At 34.3% G+C, this 19,793-nt stretch overlaps 1 protein-coding gene across 1 annotated transcript in view; it reads left to right on the top strand.

The window, feature by feature from the left end:
- The window catches only part of TMPRSS15 (transmembrane serine protease 15), a 128,468-nt gene that overhangs the window by 16,020 nt on the left and 92,655 nt on the right, over nucleotides 1-19,793 (top strand). Inside the window, exons 6-8 of the mRNA XM_046648334.1 lie at nucleotides 1,064-1,099; nucleotides 7,804-7,935; nucleotides 13,886-13,994. Of these exons, the coding sequence (XP_046504290.1) occupies nucleotides 1,064-1,099; nucleotides 7,804-7,935; nucleotides 13,886-13,994 (277 nt within the window). The remainder of the gene's footprint in view (nucleotides 1-1,063; nucleotides 1,100-7,803; nucleotides 7,936-13,885; nucleotides 13,995-19,793) is intronic.

The raw sequence follows: 19,793 nt of genomic DNA, 5'->3' as shown, positions 1-19,793 counted from the left end.
GTTAACTTTGCTCTATTCCAGCATTTTCTTCACCCCATCTTTCTAACTACAATTGCTTGCTACTGCTCATAAGATTACAACTTCTCTTTGTCTTATCAAGATCATACTACTATCAAAAGAGTTTGTTTGGGGAAATTATCAATAATTTTCTGATAATTTATCAAAAATTTTCAATGATTTTCTGTTGTAGAAAAATAATTTAAATTGAAGTCAGAAGATCTGAATTAATCCTAGTTTTGCCAACCACCAGAATCACTTCTCTTTACCCCTCTGGGCACTTCCCTTTACCCCTCTGAAAATCTGCTTCCCATAAATTGTAAATAATAAAATTTTTATGAATATTTCAAAAGTCATCCCAAATATCAAATTTATATATAAATGATTTTAAGTGTAAATTGTTATAAAACTATAAAGATATTACTTTTGGTATTATAATCATGACCATTTTTATCATATTTGAAAGATCTATTTTTTTTTTAAGTATCTTCTTGGGCCAGGTACTACATTTTTCAAACATTACCTCGTTTAATTCTCAGAAATATGCTGCAGAGAGATACTGCAGATGCTGCTTTCTTTTTCCACTTAAAAAGAAATAAGTAATAGGCAATGTGTCCAAACTCACACAGCTATTCAGTGGCAAACTCAGGAATTACAAGCAATTCCTTTAGACTCCAAAGTTCATGATCTAAGCAGATCCCAAGCTTCTATTTCAAATCATGTCAGATTAACCTAGCACATTTAAGTCTATAGTCATTATGAAATCAATGAATCCTTTTGTTTAGTTATTGATCATCAAAAAACGTCATCTTCTTTAACTGAAAAAGCAAATGATGACAAAAATCTAAAAACCTCTGCATTACAATTCTGAAAATCAACAAAAACATAAAAGATTTATCCTTGGATCCAGATACAAATGACATATTCTTAAGTTTATAGATACTAATGATTCACAGTAAATTAAAAAATTCTCTAAGGTTAAACATTAAACAGAAGGAATATACAATAAATTCATAATAATCAGTTTAAAATGTAATAATCATCTCAATGTCATTTATTTTTACAGACAAGCTAACAACCAACAGTCCTACTGCAAATCCAGGTCAGTTTTAATAATAGCATTTGTATCGTTTTTAAAAAGTTTTCACTTATATTTCATTTTAGGCTCCTGAGAATTCTCTGATAACATAGCAGTTAATATTACTCCTATTATATAGACAAGAAAATTAGAGCATAAAAGTTCACAGTTTTAACTTAAACTTTCACTAAAAGTGAACAATGCATTTGATACTAAGGATTGGATCATCTGACCTCACTCCAGTCCTCTGTCTATCGGAACTTTGATTATTATCTGCTGCTAAGAATCCACAAAGAGAATCAAAATGTTTTCCAGAAGGGATGCAGTTTTCATCAAATGTGAGGGATTTCCTCTTTGATTTTTCTCTCTCCATGCAAGTTAGACATGCTTGCTCTCTCCTCGTAACATGGTGCTGGTGGTCAAACCAGTAATGTAGCAAAGTAGCCTTGGATTCATCCATTCAACAACTTTTCATTATGTCCCTACTTTGTGCCAACTCCTGGTATATATCTTTGATGCACAATTTCTCTGGATTCCTAGTAATTGTCCACTGTGCTTCTGTCTATCTGCTGGTCAGCCAAAGTGCCTTCTCTGGTCCTAACTTAATCTTCATGTTGAATGACCTGGGTGTGCCTCATCTCTTCAGGTAAATTCAATAAAGCCCATATTGCATAAATCTTCAGCTCTTAAAATAATACTTCCGTTTTTATGTGTTTAGAGTTTACATCAAATATTATAAACATACCTGGAAAAAACATTTGTGGAATTATAAATGTCCTTCTGGGTAAGACTTCATAACTCTTGGACAAAATAGTTGGTGTAATGTTTGAAAAACAAAGTGATACATGAATCATTAATTAAAATGCATTGTGAAACAAGCCATGACACCTCTAAATCATAAAGGTCTTTTTGGTGGGATAAGACAGCCTGGGGTTGTATATGGTTATATCCACGTGGCAGCACAACATACAGAAAAATAAAACTGCTGTTCAGCCCATAGTCCCTTCTCCAATGTGGAAAACTATTTACAGGATCTAAAATCACCTTTCAACACACCCTCAGAAAATACTTGTAGGATTGATAGTGGCTAATTCCTTTAATCTAAAAATAAATCGAAACAGGAATTTTAATATATTTTTGAGAAATTTACTTCTCTAACTTTGAAAGTCAGCAAAAAATATCAAATTAGTGTCCTGTTTTCTATTTGTCTGTCTGTTTATTGATTCATTGAGTGATTCATATAACCCGCAGTTATTGAGGATCTCTGAGGTGTATAAAATGTCCTAAGAGAAAAATGTGGAATGACTTAGGGGGAAAAAATCAATGTTAAAGCAAGAAATCCTTGGACTTAAAACAAGTATTTTTCCTTTATTATCCTGAAGACAAATGTATCAAAAACATACAGAAATGGATGAACCATATGCCCTATTTCCTTTGGCCGTAGGAGATGGTGAATGAGGGGACAGAAAGCATAGGGTAATATTCTACCCATGCTTATCTCTGCTTGGGAGTGAAGCAGAAATCTCCTTTGCTACATGGAAACTATAGGAATGAGATCAGTATATATTTAGCCTCACCTTTCACACACTGATATTCAAAGTGAAGACCAAAAAGTGACATACAATTCACAATCATTGAAAAGGCATGAATCTATCTACCATTAACTAATTCCACTGATGACTCAGTATGCAGTGTGTGGTAAGCTAACCACTCTTTTTAAACTTTATATTTCTTGTCTGAAAGATAAATATTAAAATGTATATCTTAGAGAGCGGTCATGAGAATTAAAAGAGAAATAATGTAGATACCACTGTATTGTCTCAATTCATGACTGGCATAAAGAAGAAATACAACCAATGTTCAGTCCCTTCTCCCTTCCTCCTTCTTGCTTAGCCAGGAAAAAAAAGTTATTGGATACTTTTTTAGAAAAGATTTTTTAAAAATTAAACTAAGGTTAAAACAAGAAAATGGTACTTGGTAATGCTCATTTTAATCTGATCATTTACTTGACAAAAAAACTCCACTTCTGAAGCTTTCCTGTTATTGGAGATTGTACTGAATAAACTTAAGCAGTCCTCAAAGAATTATGATAAGGCAAGTAAGTGGCAAGATATTATATTCCCTCTTTCCATGCGTTACATGAGTCCCCAATCATCCTTCCTATTTTTCCCTCTCATACAGCAAGATACTATAGATTTATGGAGAGGAACGAGGCAATTAAACTTGAAAACTGCAGTTTCCAAGCAGTAATTTATTATGAATATGCCTTTCAGGGATGTTAAGTTTATTCTCATTTTTATATGTCTAGAAGAAAGAGTTTGAGAAAAATCAACAAATGCATGCATCATATACCTGGCATTAGTACTATTATAAATTCTGCCAAAGAGGATTTTTGTATGATAGTGGGTACAAAGCTCAGGAGGATTGTGTTCTATTGTTCAACTGCATTTGTTGCCAATTACCGTAAAGTTTTACTAGTCCATTTGGAACCCTAGAAGAGAGAGATGGGAACTGAGGTCGCCTTATGCTGATTGATTTCTTGGCTACTACAGAGTGCCTAGAGGGGTTGTTTTGGGCAATTGCTCACATGCTTGAAGTGTTTCTAGAATACAGTTTGTTCTAGCCCTTTGTTGCTTACTGTGTAGGCAATGACTTCAGAAAAACAAAAGTTTCACTATCATGGGCTTTCTCAACCTCATACAAAACGCAATCATGCTACAATTCCTCTATGTGGAGGGGTTTGGGGATTGAAGAGAAAGAATTGGCTGATTTAATAAAGAACACAAAATTGGGTCAAGAGAAGTAAAGGCAGAATTATTCTTCTCAATTGAATTGTCCCAGGACTAAAACGCAGAGACTTTACTCAGCCCCAAATATATTGTGACTTTAAGGATTTTTTTTTTCTCTACCTTTGAGAGATCAACATGTATATATTGCTGAATGCCCTCCACTAATTTAAGCCATTCCTACACACATGATATCAGAACTACGAAAGCATCTTTCCACTGTAATTTCATTTGGATTGACCAGCCATAGTCTTACTAAGGGATTAAATTTGTTCTATCAAAGTAGATGATAATTTCTGTAGTGTGATGGCTATTTTTCCAGTACAGTGTAGTGACATGAACTTGGTCTCTAAAGGCAGGCATTCATGGATTCAGATTCTACTTCACTACTAAGTAAGCTATAAGGATCTTGGCTTAATTTGTCTCAAACAGCGTTGGCTATCAAGAATTATTATTCCCATTTAAATAATACCGAAAATAAAAATCTAAGATTTTCAAAATATGATTTTCAAATTATTATCTTGTCAGTGACACTTCTTGTAACCAGCTTGGAAGAAAAGAAATATAATGGATTTCAGTCTTTTTATCCTCCACAATGTCTAGCACAAAGTAGGCACAGAAGTTCCTTATCCTGAATCACTGGAAATTGCTCAGATTTTGGATCTTTCTGAAGTAATCACATTTGAGTTTATACTGAATATTTTATGATATGAATATGAATGGATAATTAAAAATTTCCATTTGCAGAATTCTAAATAATACTAATTACTAGTGGGCTTTCATAATATGAAAAAAATTAATATACTAAAGATAAAATACCATATAGATATAAAAACGTGTTCTTTTTCCCACACAAGATAACAGTAACTAATATTCAGACAATTCTATCAGCTTCTAATAAACAGAATCAATTATTATTCTCTTGGTGTGCATTTCTTTAAATAGAATTTCTCAACTCCTTCCCTCAAAATTCCCTATTGAGGAGTACAGTACAGACTTCTCAGAAACTGAGATATACCAGAGAAGAAATTAAAGAATAAGAAGGAAGACAAATTAGTCCACAAGTCGAAGAACTCTAGTTTTGAGAATGAAAAGTCATTTTGAAACCTGGTATCTGGCTAAGTTCTGTAACAGTTAATGTTTAAATGAATGGTTTTGTTGTAAAATATCATCATAAATGTGTATGTAATGAGATGAGGGAGAGACAGAACACTCAGTAAAAATATAATCTGATAAAATCCTAACATGCACTACCCTTATATAACAATTATATTTATATTTTCCGTGTTAGTTTTAATTTGAGGAATTTCTCTTTCTTCGTAAACCAAGACAGCTGAAGAGTGTTTATGAAACAGAATCTGGAGAGATAGAGAGTATAACTCAAACTATAGTACCTAATATTTCCCCCTGTAAATCAAAATATTCAAACTAGAGTGATTTTCTAATCCCACCCTCCGTTCTTCTTGTAATCACTATCGTTACTAATGACAATTAATAATTCAATGGCCATTCCAAAATTGTAGATATCATTTTTAGTCCCACTTCTCCACCTCTCTTTGATCAGGAGCACATTAGGTTACTAAAGCTCATTAATTCTACTTGTAAAAAAGCAATTGAGTCCATGCCTCATCTCCTCTGCTAGTGCAAGAGTTCCAACCCTCATCAACTTTCACCTTGACCATTGAAACATCTTCTCAACTGGTCTCCTCTCTCCACATAATTCTTCACATGGTCCCAGAATTGTCTTGAAACATAGACTGGTCATATCATACACATACATAAGAACTTTCAGTGCAATTGCCTGCAGAAAAAATATTTCTAATATTTTACAAAGGAAAAAATGTCCTCCAGGGTTTGGAACCAAACTCTCTTCCTGCTATGGTTTCTGCAAACATACTGCCATCAAGAAAGTTAGACTCATCTGTTTTCCATATATTAGTGTGCTCTTGTCACATCACCATGTTTATATTCTATATACCTCTCTTCCCAGTGCATTTCTAGGCATCCTTCAAAACCTAGTTTATGTGAAGATATTTTCAACTCCTGCCTCAGAAGGAAATGAACTGCCTAATCCTTGGTGTTCCCATAGCACTTTTTATACCCTTTCTTTAAAAATAATTAGTGGTAAACCAGTCTCCCACTAAACTCCAAGCTCCAATCTCCATAAGAATAGACACTCTGTCTTACTCATTTGTTTATCTCCATCTCTTAAATATGCGTGATACAAATAAGATCACAATAATTACTTGTGGAGAGAATGAATGATATTAATGAGGTTAAGGATCCCATGTGGTGTCACTTACCAGTGTGGTTTTAAGGTTCAACCTATAGAGTTCAATAGGCAACAGACAGAAAGGTGAAGCTTCAGGAAATAAAGTTCCCATGGAAAGCATCAGGAGCACCAAAATTATACATCTTCTTAGCTATATCCCATAATCTATTCTTTCAAAGGCTGAATACTTAAGATTCTATTGATTACTGTAAAATAGACACAGAGTTTCTAGAATAATACTATTTTTTAAATGTATTTATTTATTAAACATTTATGAAATATCATCGACGTTATGTCTTTCGTGGATTAGGGACTCAATGATTAAGCACTCTCTTGATGAGTATCTCATATATATATCAACAATTATAATACGCATTTGGGTTTATTCAATACCATTTTTATCATTCTTTTTTTATTCTCTTAAATGGAGGTCTTTGATTTGGGAATGGCTCTAATCTTTATCCTGTCCTATTTTAGATGTTAGATATCCATATATTTCCCAAGAGTTTATATCCATTTTAATTAGAGCTGATTACAAAAGTCTCATTTAGTTGTATATATACCCAGCAACCCTGTCTATACACGTTCCTAATTAAGTATTGCCTTAGTTGATTCATTGACACAAGCACTTTTATTTTCTCTGTTAATTTCGTGGAGCATGAGAAATTTCAGAATCAGATATATTTTTAAAACCCAGCAGATGGCAGTGCAGTGCTGGTTTTAAGATTAAGAACAATAACAACAAAATGCTATTGAGCTTAACGATTTTTTCAAAAACTTTAAACCATCATTGTTATTCTAATTGTAGACAAAAATATTCAAATAAAAATATTTGAAAGTTAAAAAGGTGTGTCTTTATCTAGTTGGCATATAAGAATATCTTATTTTTAGAATGGCACCTAAAATTTCTAAGTTATTTTCTAGAAGTAAACTGTGTTTCTTGGTGCATCTCTATACTTAGATATGTGAAAGAGGAGCAGTGAAGGACAGGACAGGCTGAGTGGTGCAAATTGATCAGACCTGGCCAGAGTACAATTCGGAATCCTTCCAGGGTGTGTTTACATCTTCCCCGCTAAGAACCTCTGACCCAAGAAGCAAAGAGATATTGAACGGAACAGCCATTGCGTTTCTCCACTGCTCAATATAGCGATGTGCTGGGAATTTTAAGTGTTTTCCTTTACTATAAAATGGCTTTCGTTAACAAACTTTGCTCTGCATAATGCAAAGCTTGATTTTAGTCACTATATTTTCAACCAATATGTTTATAAGTTAATGAAGTGGCTACTAGATACTGCAGATGATGGGATAAACCCTCCAATATATTGCCCCATATGACACATACAACAGCCCCAGGAGGAGTAAACATTGGGGGATAAATGGCCAAACTGTAGTATTGACTTATCAAGATGGAAATAAAATAAATATTCCTATTGAATATCTATGAGGAAATATATATCTTCTTTTTCAAAACTTAAAATTCTACATTTTTACAAGTGATTGATTCATCAAATGAAATAGCTATTTCTATCAGAAATTGAAATATATGCTTATAAGTAAGGACTAAATGACAAAAAATACATAATAAATATTCAAGCATTGTACATATCTCATTGGTTGGAAATTAAATCTACTATGCAGCAAACTTATAAAGTCAATCTTTTTCTCAAAAGGAAACATCTCAGTAGAGTGCCTGCCTGGTTCAAGGCTTTGTGCTGATGCTCTAAAGTGTGTTGCAATTGATTTATTTTGTGATGGAGAATTCAACTGTCCAGATGGTTCCGATGAAGATAATAAAATCTGTGGTAAGTAACGTCCTCCCTCACTCTTTCTCTCCTCTCTACTTTTCATCTTCCCTGTCTCTGTACACACACACACATGCACACACACCCCTCAGATACCAGAAACTACTGGAGAATGAAATATCCCAATAGCCACGATCATAATTTAATACAAAATTTAAAAAATAATTATATTAATGTTTTCCTTAACTTTATTATACAATATTAAATATGAATTAATTACTCAGAATTCCATTTGATGACTATAGAAAGGATGCTGTGATTAACAATGTCTGCCATGAGTGGGGGAAGAGAGTGGCATTATTTTTCATCCCTTATTAAACTACTCAAACCATTAGGAATTTGAATTTGAATGCTTTTTCATTTTTTTTGCCATCATATTGTAATATCAGCCTTTTTTTTTTTGGCTATTTTAATGATTCCTAACTCAGTAAGCATCACTCCTTAATTTTTACAGTTGCTTTTATTTGCCTTTTGGGAGAGAAACAACAGATAACAAATGTACTGGAGTTGTAGTTCTGTGAATAATGGAAACCAGTTTTGAATAAGATCTTAATGTCTGATGAATAAAACACCATATTTTGTTTGTAAATTTTAGCATCTGTTTTGAGTGTTAATAATAACTTTACCATTGTTATTATTATTATTAGTTAACACTTAAGTAGTACTTACTATATGCCGAGTATGGCCCCAAGTGCTTTAAACATGTTTGTTCTTTGACCTATTTCTTCATTTTTAGCTTGGTAACATATATATGAAAGATTATCACATAATTATGCATAAATATACATTGATAAGTAATATGAAGAACTATTTGAATAATTCTAACCTATTATAATCTGTTCTTTAAAAATTAAACAGAAAGCATGAATTGAACAACTTTTTGGTGTGTTTTAGGATAGGCTTTGACCATGAGCACAATTGGTTCCTGAAATGTGTAAAGGCTGTAGTTACAATTTGTTTCACTTTGCTTTCCTATTATTTGTTGCACTTTGCCCTTCTTGCTTGATATTAATTGATAATGAATGCTCCAATAACAACCAGAGATTAAAAAGTTGCCTATCCACTCCGTACATACTTTAAAAGACAGGCACTTGGTCTCTTTCCCAGTACCAACTCAAAAACGGCAACTCGACTAAAGAGGCTTCTATTAAGCAATCCCAATTCAAATGTTCTTTGATAAAATGCAAACCTTCAAAATTTAACTATATACTTTGAAGTGCACTCAGAGCATATTGGAAGAAAGTGCAGGCTACAGATATTTTTAAATCTATTTTATATAACTAAGTTACTCAAAGGAGAAGAAAGCCACATTCTTTTTTGCTGTGGTTTTCAGGCAGTTTCCAAACCCTTTTCAGGGAGAATATGATACAAGTGTGCCATCAAGAGGTAACAGAAGTGATGTTGATCTATACTTCAAAAATAACAACATATGTCAAAGTTAGACACGCAGCTTTAAGCTTATATCATGATCAATAATCTTAAAGGCAGGGAAATATATGAGTTGAATAATCAAAAAATGTACTATACCTCTTATTTGGTCTATACTGTCATGGAGTTAATAATTTTCATGATAAATTAATATCAGTGCATATAAGAAAATAACCATAGAAGTATCTATAAGTGTGACAACTTGCCCTAAGATAAGTTGTAAGGCCATGAATTATTTTTCTGAGCCACTATAAACTCATGACCTAAGCCTCAGTATTAGAACTGAATTAATTCTCTAAGTTTACCTTAAAGACGTAATCAAACTGCATTATTACTTTTTAATGTTATGCAGGTTTTGTGTTCATTGAACCTTAGTATCAACTGGTCATCTAGCTTTCTTAGTGTCAATATGTCACTAACTTACTTAAGCCTCTCGATCCTCATTTTTCCATTTTTCTTTACTCTCTTCATTATTTGTATTTTAAAGTTAACATTGTATCTATTTTGGAAAATAAATTTAAAGCCTTGTGGAATAAGGAAGTAAACAAATCAATTACTCTGCCCATCATTTAATCATTAATAATGAGGAACCCAAAAGCCAAGTGCACTTGTCAGCACCAACTCGAACTTGTAATAGCATAATTTCTATATGAAAGCCCTTGCCCATCAATCTACATTCACAGAAAAATTAACTTAGAATTCTCTCTATATGAAATTGACCTTTGTGCTCTCTTTTTTCTCCAGCTGTGAGCTCTAGTTCTAGTTTGTGTTATTAATAGAGTCATTAATGTTGACTTTCTCACACAGCTTCCTTTTTTAGTCTTTACTTATTTAGGTTTGCACAACTTATAGCTGACTATAGCTGAACCAGAAATTTCTTTAAATTGTTTTTCTCTTCTGATTAGAATTGCATCAGCAAGAAAGTTTACTTTTTAGCTGAATTATGAGAAAAAAAGATGCTGACTCACACCTTTAGGGCAATGTTCAGGCCTATTTAGAAGTTGGCAAGTGTCTCCATAGGTTGCTTGCATGCCTCGTGTACGTGCAATATACCTGGATAGATGGGCATAGACTATGTTTGATGTATATATCTGGAGAATTCAATGCTGTGAGCAAACACACAGCTGGTAAAAAGAGCCAGCAGAGGGAGCTCTCAGTGGGTCCTCAGAAGACCCTTATGAATCACATCCTACTACAGGCAACATTTTGGATAGGGCAATAGAATGTCTGGTATTATTTGACAGGCTCATTTATCTCTCACTCAGAATTTCTTCTGATGCTGCACTGGAAAATACTGTGCAGTCTACAAAGTTATAATCCTGGACACCCAGTAATCCTACTCATCCATGGCTGGGTTGTATGTGTTTTTCTGAAAGGCTATTCTGCCTCATTGTCTTATGTAAAATTAGGTTCTCCAGAAACATCCTGAAATTAAGTAAAAGAATGTATGAGAAAGCCCCTAGAACAAGCCTATATTTTTAAATATTATACTTTGACATTCTGAACCTTGTTATTGTCAGTAGTTCAATACCATTATAATTTTATTTTAGATTTCTTTAGAAGTATTCTTCTTAATCTTTACTTGCTTGCAGGAATTCACCAAAGGCCCTTTAGAGTAGAGCTAGACCTGTAGATTATCCATTCTGACAAAAACTCAACAACTTCATAGAAAACTAGACAGGCAAACTGATTATATTCTTTAGGACAGGCTAAATACTACAATAAACAACCTTAGTAATAGAAGACAATAAGAGTTTATTTATGTCACAATCCAAGAAAGATGACAAGGGGCTGTGATCTCTGTAGGCATTTGGGATACCTGCTACTTCCCCACCGTCCCTTCTTTCCCCAGTGTCCTCCACTGGATTCTTTGCAACCTACTGACAGAGAAGAAAAGAATGTTATGGAAGATCTTTTTAGAAATCATATCTGGAAATAAACACAATCGCTTCCTTAATAGTTTATTGACCATACTCAGTCACAGGGCCCCACTTTGGGAAGTGCATTCCAGTTATGTGCCTAGGAAGGGACCAAAAAAGGGTATGGGAAACATGCAACAGTCTCTGCCACCAGGGACATAACTCAGCTCTTTGGAGAATTATGGCTCCTGCTGTGCAGCACAAAGCTGTCCACACCTTTCCCCCAAAATGTAGTGAATGGATGTGAAGAATTACTAAAATGTGATCAGCTTTGCAAATAGATTTTACAAATTCTTCAACCAGTCTTGTTTTGTTCTCTTTTTTACTCCATCCTTTTTTGCTTCCTCCTGTTGGTTGTGGAATGCTACTGCAAACATGATTTATATTCTAATTTTAAGAATGCTGAAATTCTTTTTAAATTTCTTGTTTCTTCTTTCATTTACAATCTCCTCCTCCACTTCTCAGCTCAAACAGTGGATGATGTCATCATGGTAGTTCTATATATTGTGGTATTAGGAAGCGTAACCCAGTATACTCTGGAGTAAGACCTGACTTTGAACTGTCACATATAAGCTGGGAGAACTTATGCTAGTTACTTAACTTCTCTGTGCCTCAGTTTCCCCACCTGTAATTTCATAAGGTTGTTGTGAAGATTACATTAATATATATATAATGACTTTAGAACAATGGCTAGCACACAGTAAACACTCGATCAATGCTAGCACTTACATTTTAGGGCTGGTAGGCTTGATTGCTCTACCTCAGTAAATATAAACTATTGTCCGCGGCCATACCACCCAGAATGCATCTGATGTTGTCTCAGCTAAATACAAACTATTTACTATAACAATGGATTTTCTTGCACTGCTTGTAATCTTAGAGTCCATGTGTTTCTTGATAGACTGCGACTAAAAGTCTCTGCATATCACATAAAATACAAGCAGATACTATTCTTACTTTTATGGTCATTGACGCAAAGAGATTAATTGTCCCATACATTTGGCAGAGTTTGTGTTGGGCAGAGTTGACAGTGAAGAAGGAGATTTTCTTTGCCTTTTAGAAAATTATTTAGCGCTGCATTAAAAAGTCACATATTTTACTATTTATCTTCAAATCATACAAATTAGCCTTAATTGTTTTTGTTTGCTCCAGTATTCTACATAAAGAGATTCAGTGACTCTCAACAAGCCACCATTTTCTCTATTTCCTTTCCTGAGCTCTATGACAGATTGTTAAGAGTTTAATCCTTGCATCTTGGGTCATGATCTTTTCTGTTCTCAGTTTTTTGTTTTATTTTGGTTTGGCTTTTGCCTACTGCTGGGAATCAGTCTATCGAGTCATAATCCAATGCAATGAATCCCTAAGCCATTGTTCACAAACAGACTTTGAATCTTAAAATTTATTTATCAAAGTGATTTTTATGCTTTTAAAAGAATATACCAAAAATTGCAAAAAGTCAACCAAAAACACAAGATTTTTACCAAGACTTCTATGTGCTGTTCAATTTTGTAACTTGATAGAATCGCTGTATAGCATTACAATGGGCTTTTACATCCATCAATTTAGGATTAGCTTATTCTAGCATTTAGATTACAAGAGCAGCAATCTAATTTTTATGAATTTCTTTTATTTTCCTACCCTCTGTCAATGCTTCTGACATATGAGGAATTAACAACCTACCAGGAGAAAAAGGATACATTCTAGGAGCCATTATTTCAAAATATGTTATCAATAGAACTAAGTGTACAGAAAATAATCTAATAAAAACTAGATTGTGAAAATCCAAAGGACTTTGTTTTTTTTACCATATACTTTACGTAGCAAGTGTAAGAGGAAGATGACAAGCTATAAGGTATAGCTCCTGGTTCGTGCCTTCAACACGATTTTAACCCAGTTGAAAATGATTCAGATACAACTTAAAGACAACTACTAATGCATGACATTAAGAGAAGTATATGAAATAAATATGCTGTAAGGGTTAAAAGAGGAAAATGAGTAATTATGGAAAGCAAAAGTCATATACAGGAATATTGAATGAAAATATTGAGCTATATAGCAAGTCCATACAAAAGGAGCAAGAGCAGTGAGATTTAAAAGATGAGTGCAGTAGACTGAATGGATGAAATTCTCCACAGGCCACTGGCACCGTACATACCATTTGCTGGCCATGCTCTAATCATTTTCAGGAGAACATAGCATTTAGTGCACATACTTGAAATTCATCCTAGCTCCAATTTAGTGGGGAAAATAAGACAAAAAATTAGTACTTATTTGTCTACACTGGAAGTTCACAATTTAGATATTTTTGTTTCCTTACAAATATGAAAGATTATTCTAAAAATACAGCCTCAGTATGAGTGTTTAGAAATGAAATGTTTTTCTAGGGAAGTCTAGGATGGGATGTTCAAGAGTATTTGAAAATAGCTAATAGATTTTAAACATGAGATCTACTCTCATTTGATCACTTCAGTTTTGTAAACTGGTCTCATACAGATTCAGTCATGAGTGGGCTGTGAAGTGTTCATTAGCCAATTTAAATCCCATTCCGTTTGAAAACTTTCCAAGATCGTTTTTGTCTAACATTAATTGTCATTTTTTCACAGCCACAGCTTGTGATGGAAGATTTTTGTTGACTGGATCTTCTGGGTCCTTCCAGGCTGCCAATTATCCAAACCCTTCTACATCAAGTGTTGTTTGCCAGTGGATTATACGGTAATATGCCATCTTCTATTTCCAGTTCTTAAGTCATAAACTCCCTCTCTGATGCAATGCCTTACTACTTTTAGAAGTGTGTTTATTTTTTTAATAATAGTTTTCATTAGCTATGAAGCAAAGACTTCCTAACTGATAAACCATGCAAGAAGTTTCCCTCTCATTCTTAATTTTTTGAAAAGGTATTCTGTCCTGTGAGCAATGCTGTCTAATAAATAAGGCCATCTCATTGGGCTCTGTAGTGACTTTTTTTTCTGTGGTTGGCACAAATCAAGTGCTGCCAAGGTGAACAGCACACCTCTATATCTGTGTATCACAAGAAATGGTATTTCATGTCACCTGCATCCTGGCTACAGAATAGTTCCTTTCTCATTGTGCCAACGTCTGTGTGAAAATCTTCAGTGACTGATTTAGTCACTGCAGAGTAAGAGCTGGGAACACGCTCTATGTATATCCTTTTTGCTATATCTTGAATAACGCTGGAATCAGTTACTATATTTGACTTCCAAGTTCTTAATTCAATTGACCATTCCAGTCATTATGATGATCAATAATCAAACTGCTCATGGCTGATCTACCTTAATGTTTACTTAAGTATTTTTCACAGAGGAGTAGTATCTGTTGTTCCTCCCAGCTATTTGAAGGGAAAAATAATTTTTACTCAAATAAATATAAGGAATACTGAAATAAAATCATTACAACTTAAAAAGAAAAAAGTATAGGACTTCTCATAGCCTTAAATAAGTTAACATGTAATGTAAATCTCCCCCAAAAATATATTTCCTATTAAGCCACTGAACATTTTTCTCCCCCAGAGTATTCAGTATAAATGCTCTATGAAATTCACTTTGGGAAATGACATTCTAGTTAGATCATTTCTCTTCACAGCTGGATGGGATTATGGTTTCCCAATCTGACCTACTGTCTAATAGTTTTAATCGTGGTGATGACTCACAAGAAAACTAGAGGAATCAGCATAACAGCTGATTAAAAGAAGGTTAAAAGAAGGAGCCTCAGGTTCTTGCCAATTGGCAGGAAATGGCCCCATAAAGATTCACGAGGTTGTTTTCCTGCATAGACGTAGCCCAGAGATGAGATGAGGTATGAAGGGAAGATTGTCCTAAGCACTTTTACTTGACATTATTCAGAGAAAGAAGAACATCCTGTTCTCCTTGAAAAATTTCTATTTTGGAGTTCAGTCCCATGCAAGTTACGTGATCACTAGGAGGATAATTTCCCCTGCTTTCATGCTCTAGATAACATGTTAACGTTTGTGCCAAAAATAAGATTTTGCATTAAAAATGGCACCTCACTTGCCAAGTGAAAAATTAACCAATTTAAAGGATATTGTTTCCAATATAATAACATCAAATTTAAAAGGAAGCATCTATAAATGGCTATTAGCATTGCTCATAAATAAAATGAAAAATAGTCTATTCCTTATTTAAAATGTCAGCAGAAAGCCTTAGAGAAATCTTAACTTGTTTCCCCTAAAAATGGAAAGAACATGAATCCTAAATGAATTCTTCACATAATCATTGGAATTTTATTAATACCAAATAAAGATAATTTAATTGTTAAATCCACTTCTTAATAAAGCAAGGTGAAACTTACAGGGAAGCCTTATAAGCAGAACACAATAAACTTTTGTTGTAATAGTAATGTAATTTATGTAATAATCACACTGTTAATTAAGGGTTTATATAGTTCTCTTCCTTTTTTCTTTTTACTTCCTTTTCCATTACTTAATTTTTGAAACTATTTTAAGAAATCCACCATTAGTGCAGGGATTATTTTTAATACCCAAAGAATCTGAAAGACTACCCTAAACAAATACTGTACTTCATGATGAAATTATGATTTAATCAAGCATATAAATAATCTAAGTATTTTTTCTTCTCAAAACTGATTATTACATTACGGATGCATTGTAAGTGATAGTTTATTCTTCCTGAAGATGATCAAAGTAAGGATAAAGACAAAGATGTTTCGTACAAGTTTAGAAGACCTATTAAACAGTGGAGAAATGTTTAAGATGCAATGAAACTATATTTTGGGCTGGACCAGCCCAGCCCTGGAATTATATGAAGACCACATTTAGCAGAATGTCAATATTAAGACTGTGAGTAATGGAGACAGTCTGTGTGAGTTCAAATCCGGCTTCTTCAGATTTAAGATCTGTGATCTCAGGTAAATGACTAAATCTCTTTGATCCAAAATGTCTACGTCTGTAAAGTTCAACATCCTGAACTTCAAGGTCAAAGTCATTATTAAGAGCAATAATGAATGTAAAGTGCTTAGCCCCTTATTAAGTGCTCAAGAAAAGTGGGCTATAAAGATTAACTACGGATTCGAAAATGCAAAATGTATAAACTACATTTAGAAACATACCATTTCCCTTCAAAAAACCAGGATCTAACCATGATGTCTAACATTATAAAAACATCAGATATTATATCCTGTAATTAATCTTACCTTTATAAATTCCTGTGTTTTTACTGAAAGTTGGCTTTTCTGAATGAGAAGAAAGTAGAAAATAGTATGCATGGGTTTCTTACTTCTTCCTTCAATTGTCTATTTTGAAAAAGTAAAGGACTCCTGAACATGAAGGATCCTGGGGAGCTTCCCTCACATCCCTTAGTTTCATACCTTGAAAATAACATCATGTGAAGAAAAACTCATAATATACTTGCCTGGAGACATCAAAACTTAATTGAAACAGCAGAAATCTTCCCAGAAGTCTGCTTCATTTCTTCTTCCTCTATCTTCTTCAGCTTTGACACTGGACTCCCTAAAGGTCTCACCAACAGAATCAGTCCCCCATCCTTGACCTGACCTAACAGAGATGGAACTTATGTAAATGGCTGCTACCATCATCTCCCTTGCTCTCCCTCTCTCAATCTGGGCTGGGAAGATCTGCTGCTCCCTCATATTAATCTCTTTTTACCCCTACCAACCTCCCGTGGTTACCAAAGAGAGCTGAGAGTAGCTCTTGAGTGTGGCATACCTTGCATTTACTTGTCTGTCTCCAGGGGCTGTCAAATATGAGAGCACATCACAATCACTCTGGAAGTATTTAAAAATTTACATCCCATAATCCACTCCAGAATTTCTGAATCTGTTCTTCAGGGTTGAGGTCCATATGTCAATATTTCTTTAAAACAAACTACTACTGTTCTAACCTTACCTTCCTGGAAGCAAACACTGGTCTGGTCCAAAAACCTGGGTTTCTGCTGAGATGTCTTTTAATCCTGCCCTGCTAGGAGCTGCCATTCCAATGTCGTTGAGCCTACTCCTTGGATTCTAAACTCCAGCCCTGACCAAGATTCTAATACAGTGTTTGTCAAAAGTGAGGTCTTGCTGCAAGTGGATGTTTCCCAACAATGATCTTTAGAATTCCAAAATTAATGACACTTGCAATGAATGTCCTCAATTTCCAGATTGGCCAAGGTATTACTGATAACTTACCGAAAATCCAAGTTTGTCACACCCTTGGCAGGGTCACTTCATCTCCTGCTTGGCCTTGGAGACTAGATCTCTCCCTATTATCAACCTCTTCAACCCTCGGCCAGCTTAGACGTCATCACCCAGGCCTCTTCGTTATCTTTCAGCCTCTTCCCTTCTGAGGAGTTCAGGGGAACATTGCACCTCCAAGACATTCAGGAATTATTCACATTTCTGATTCTACCACTTCAGTGGGACAGTGGAGTTATAAATAGAAGTTGCCCAAGGCACCTTTTCCCCAAACTTAACATCTGAAAATGAAAATTTCTATTTCTAAATATGAAATTAAAACTTTCTGATGAATCTGTCACACTTTCCTCCTATTCTTTTATAATGGCAGCTACATAGGTTAAATTTTTTTCCATCAAAAAGCATATAATAGTTTCTACAAAGTATCAGAGAATACAGGATGAATAAATTAATCTCATCTTTAAGTCACACAAATTCTGGTAAACAAGATAATTAAGCTTGTAGTTAACAATTGCAATGGTATGGATAACATGGTGTTTCCACTCTATGGAAAGGGGCGGTACCTGTTCAAAACCCAGGTCCTTTAAAAAGTCTCTTTATCTAATCTTGCTTGTTTTAAAAAGTAAATGTATACTGAGATTTTTTTAAAAGGTAAGTAAGTAAATACAGTAAGTGAATATAATGTATGTTATAAGTAATTTGATTTAAAACTGTTTCAAATGAGGAAATATTCATGTATCGCCACACTGGCCTGTTTCCTAAGTGAAATTTTGGTCTTACTTCCCCAAAATAAATTAAATTAAATTATCCAAATAAAAATTAACTTTTGAGAGTATAATGTACATATTCTTTCCTTTCTGCTATGCTGCAGATAAATTGATATTTTCACAGTATAATTTAAACATAAGAATTGGACCTAAATTTATCTGAAAACTAATTTTAAATATCTATTAAAATACATTCAAGAGTAATATAGCAGAATAGGAAGCCACAGCTTTTTCCCCCGACAGAAATACTGATTTAACAATAATAATACCTTCATGAGAAATCCAGAATCCAGTTAAGAAGTTGCAGTACCATAGGTGAGCATAAAGCCAAGAACAGGTGCAGTGAAATGGGCGAGAAGGTCAAGTTCATTGTATTTGTGTGAGCTCCTCCCCCAAGCCAGTAGAGCTCAGCACCAGGAGAATGTCTGGTCTTAGCTCATTACTTGTCCTTTGGAGGGAAAGAGAAGAGTGCTGTGTGCATCCAATGTGGCAGTTTTTCCAAGGGCTGCCTAGGGACTAGCTTCTGTCTCGGTTCATTTGGAGCACTGATGGAACCATAGTTCGGATGCCTGAGAGGTACTGAGAACAAAGAGGAGCAGGATGGCTTGCTGTGGCCAGCATGGCTTGACATAATTGGGAGACAGTGCACAATTCAAGGCTTCTACCTCAGGATGGAGGGAAAGAAGTGCAGTATGTGTCCAACATTCCAACTGTTCTAAGGGCTGTCCCAGGGACTGATATCTGTCTGCCAGGACTTGAGGAGCAGATAAACCTGCACGCTTTGAATGCCTTGTGGACTGCGGACAACAAGGGAGAATGGAGTGGCTTGCTGCTATAGAACAAGAGAATTTGCAGTGCCATGTACAGACGCCAGCATGATCCAGAAATTAGAAACTCTTGAAAAAGAAACCTGCAAGCCTCTAATTGCTCATGAACAATCAATGTCTTAGAAGAAATCAAAAAGGAAATTAGAAAATATCTTGAGACAAATGAAAATGGAAACACAGCATACTAAAATGTATGGGATGAAGAAAAAGCTGTTCTAAGTAGGAAGATTATAACAATAAATGCCTACATTAAAAAAGAACAAAGATCTCAAATGAACAACCTAACCTTACACCTCATGGAACTGCAAATAAAGAACAAACTGAGCCCAAAGGTAGCAGAAGGAAGAAATAATTGATATTAGAGTAGAAATAAATGAAATAGGGAATAGAAAAAAATAGACAAAATTAATGAAAGTAAAAGTTGTCTTTTTGAAAATAAAATTGGCAAATATTTAGAGAGATTAAGGAAAGAGATGACAGTCAAATACATAAGATCAGAAATGAAAGAGGAGACACTGATGCCACAACTAATTACAGATGCTACAAAAATTAAAAGGATCATAAGAGAATATTATGAATAATTTTATATCAACAAACTGGATAATGTAGAAGAAATGGATAAATTCCTAGAAACATATAACCTATCAAGCTTGAATCATGAAGAAATACAAAATCTGAATGGGGCAATTACTAGTAAGGAGATCAAATCAGTAACCAAAAACCTCCCAACA

This window comes from Equus quagga, chromosome 21 (assembly GCF_021613505.1).
Source record: "Equus quagga isolate Etosha38 chromosome 21, UCLA_HA_Equagga_1.0, whole genome shotgun sequence".
Lineage (NCBI taxonomy): Eukaryota > Metazoa > Chordata > Mammalia > Perissodactyla > Equidae > Equus > Equus quagga.
Note: the sequence above shows the minus strand (reverse complement) of the source record. Positions and strands in the feature narration are given on the sequence as shown.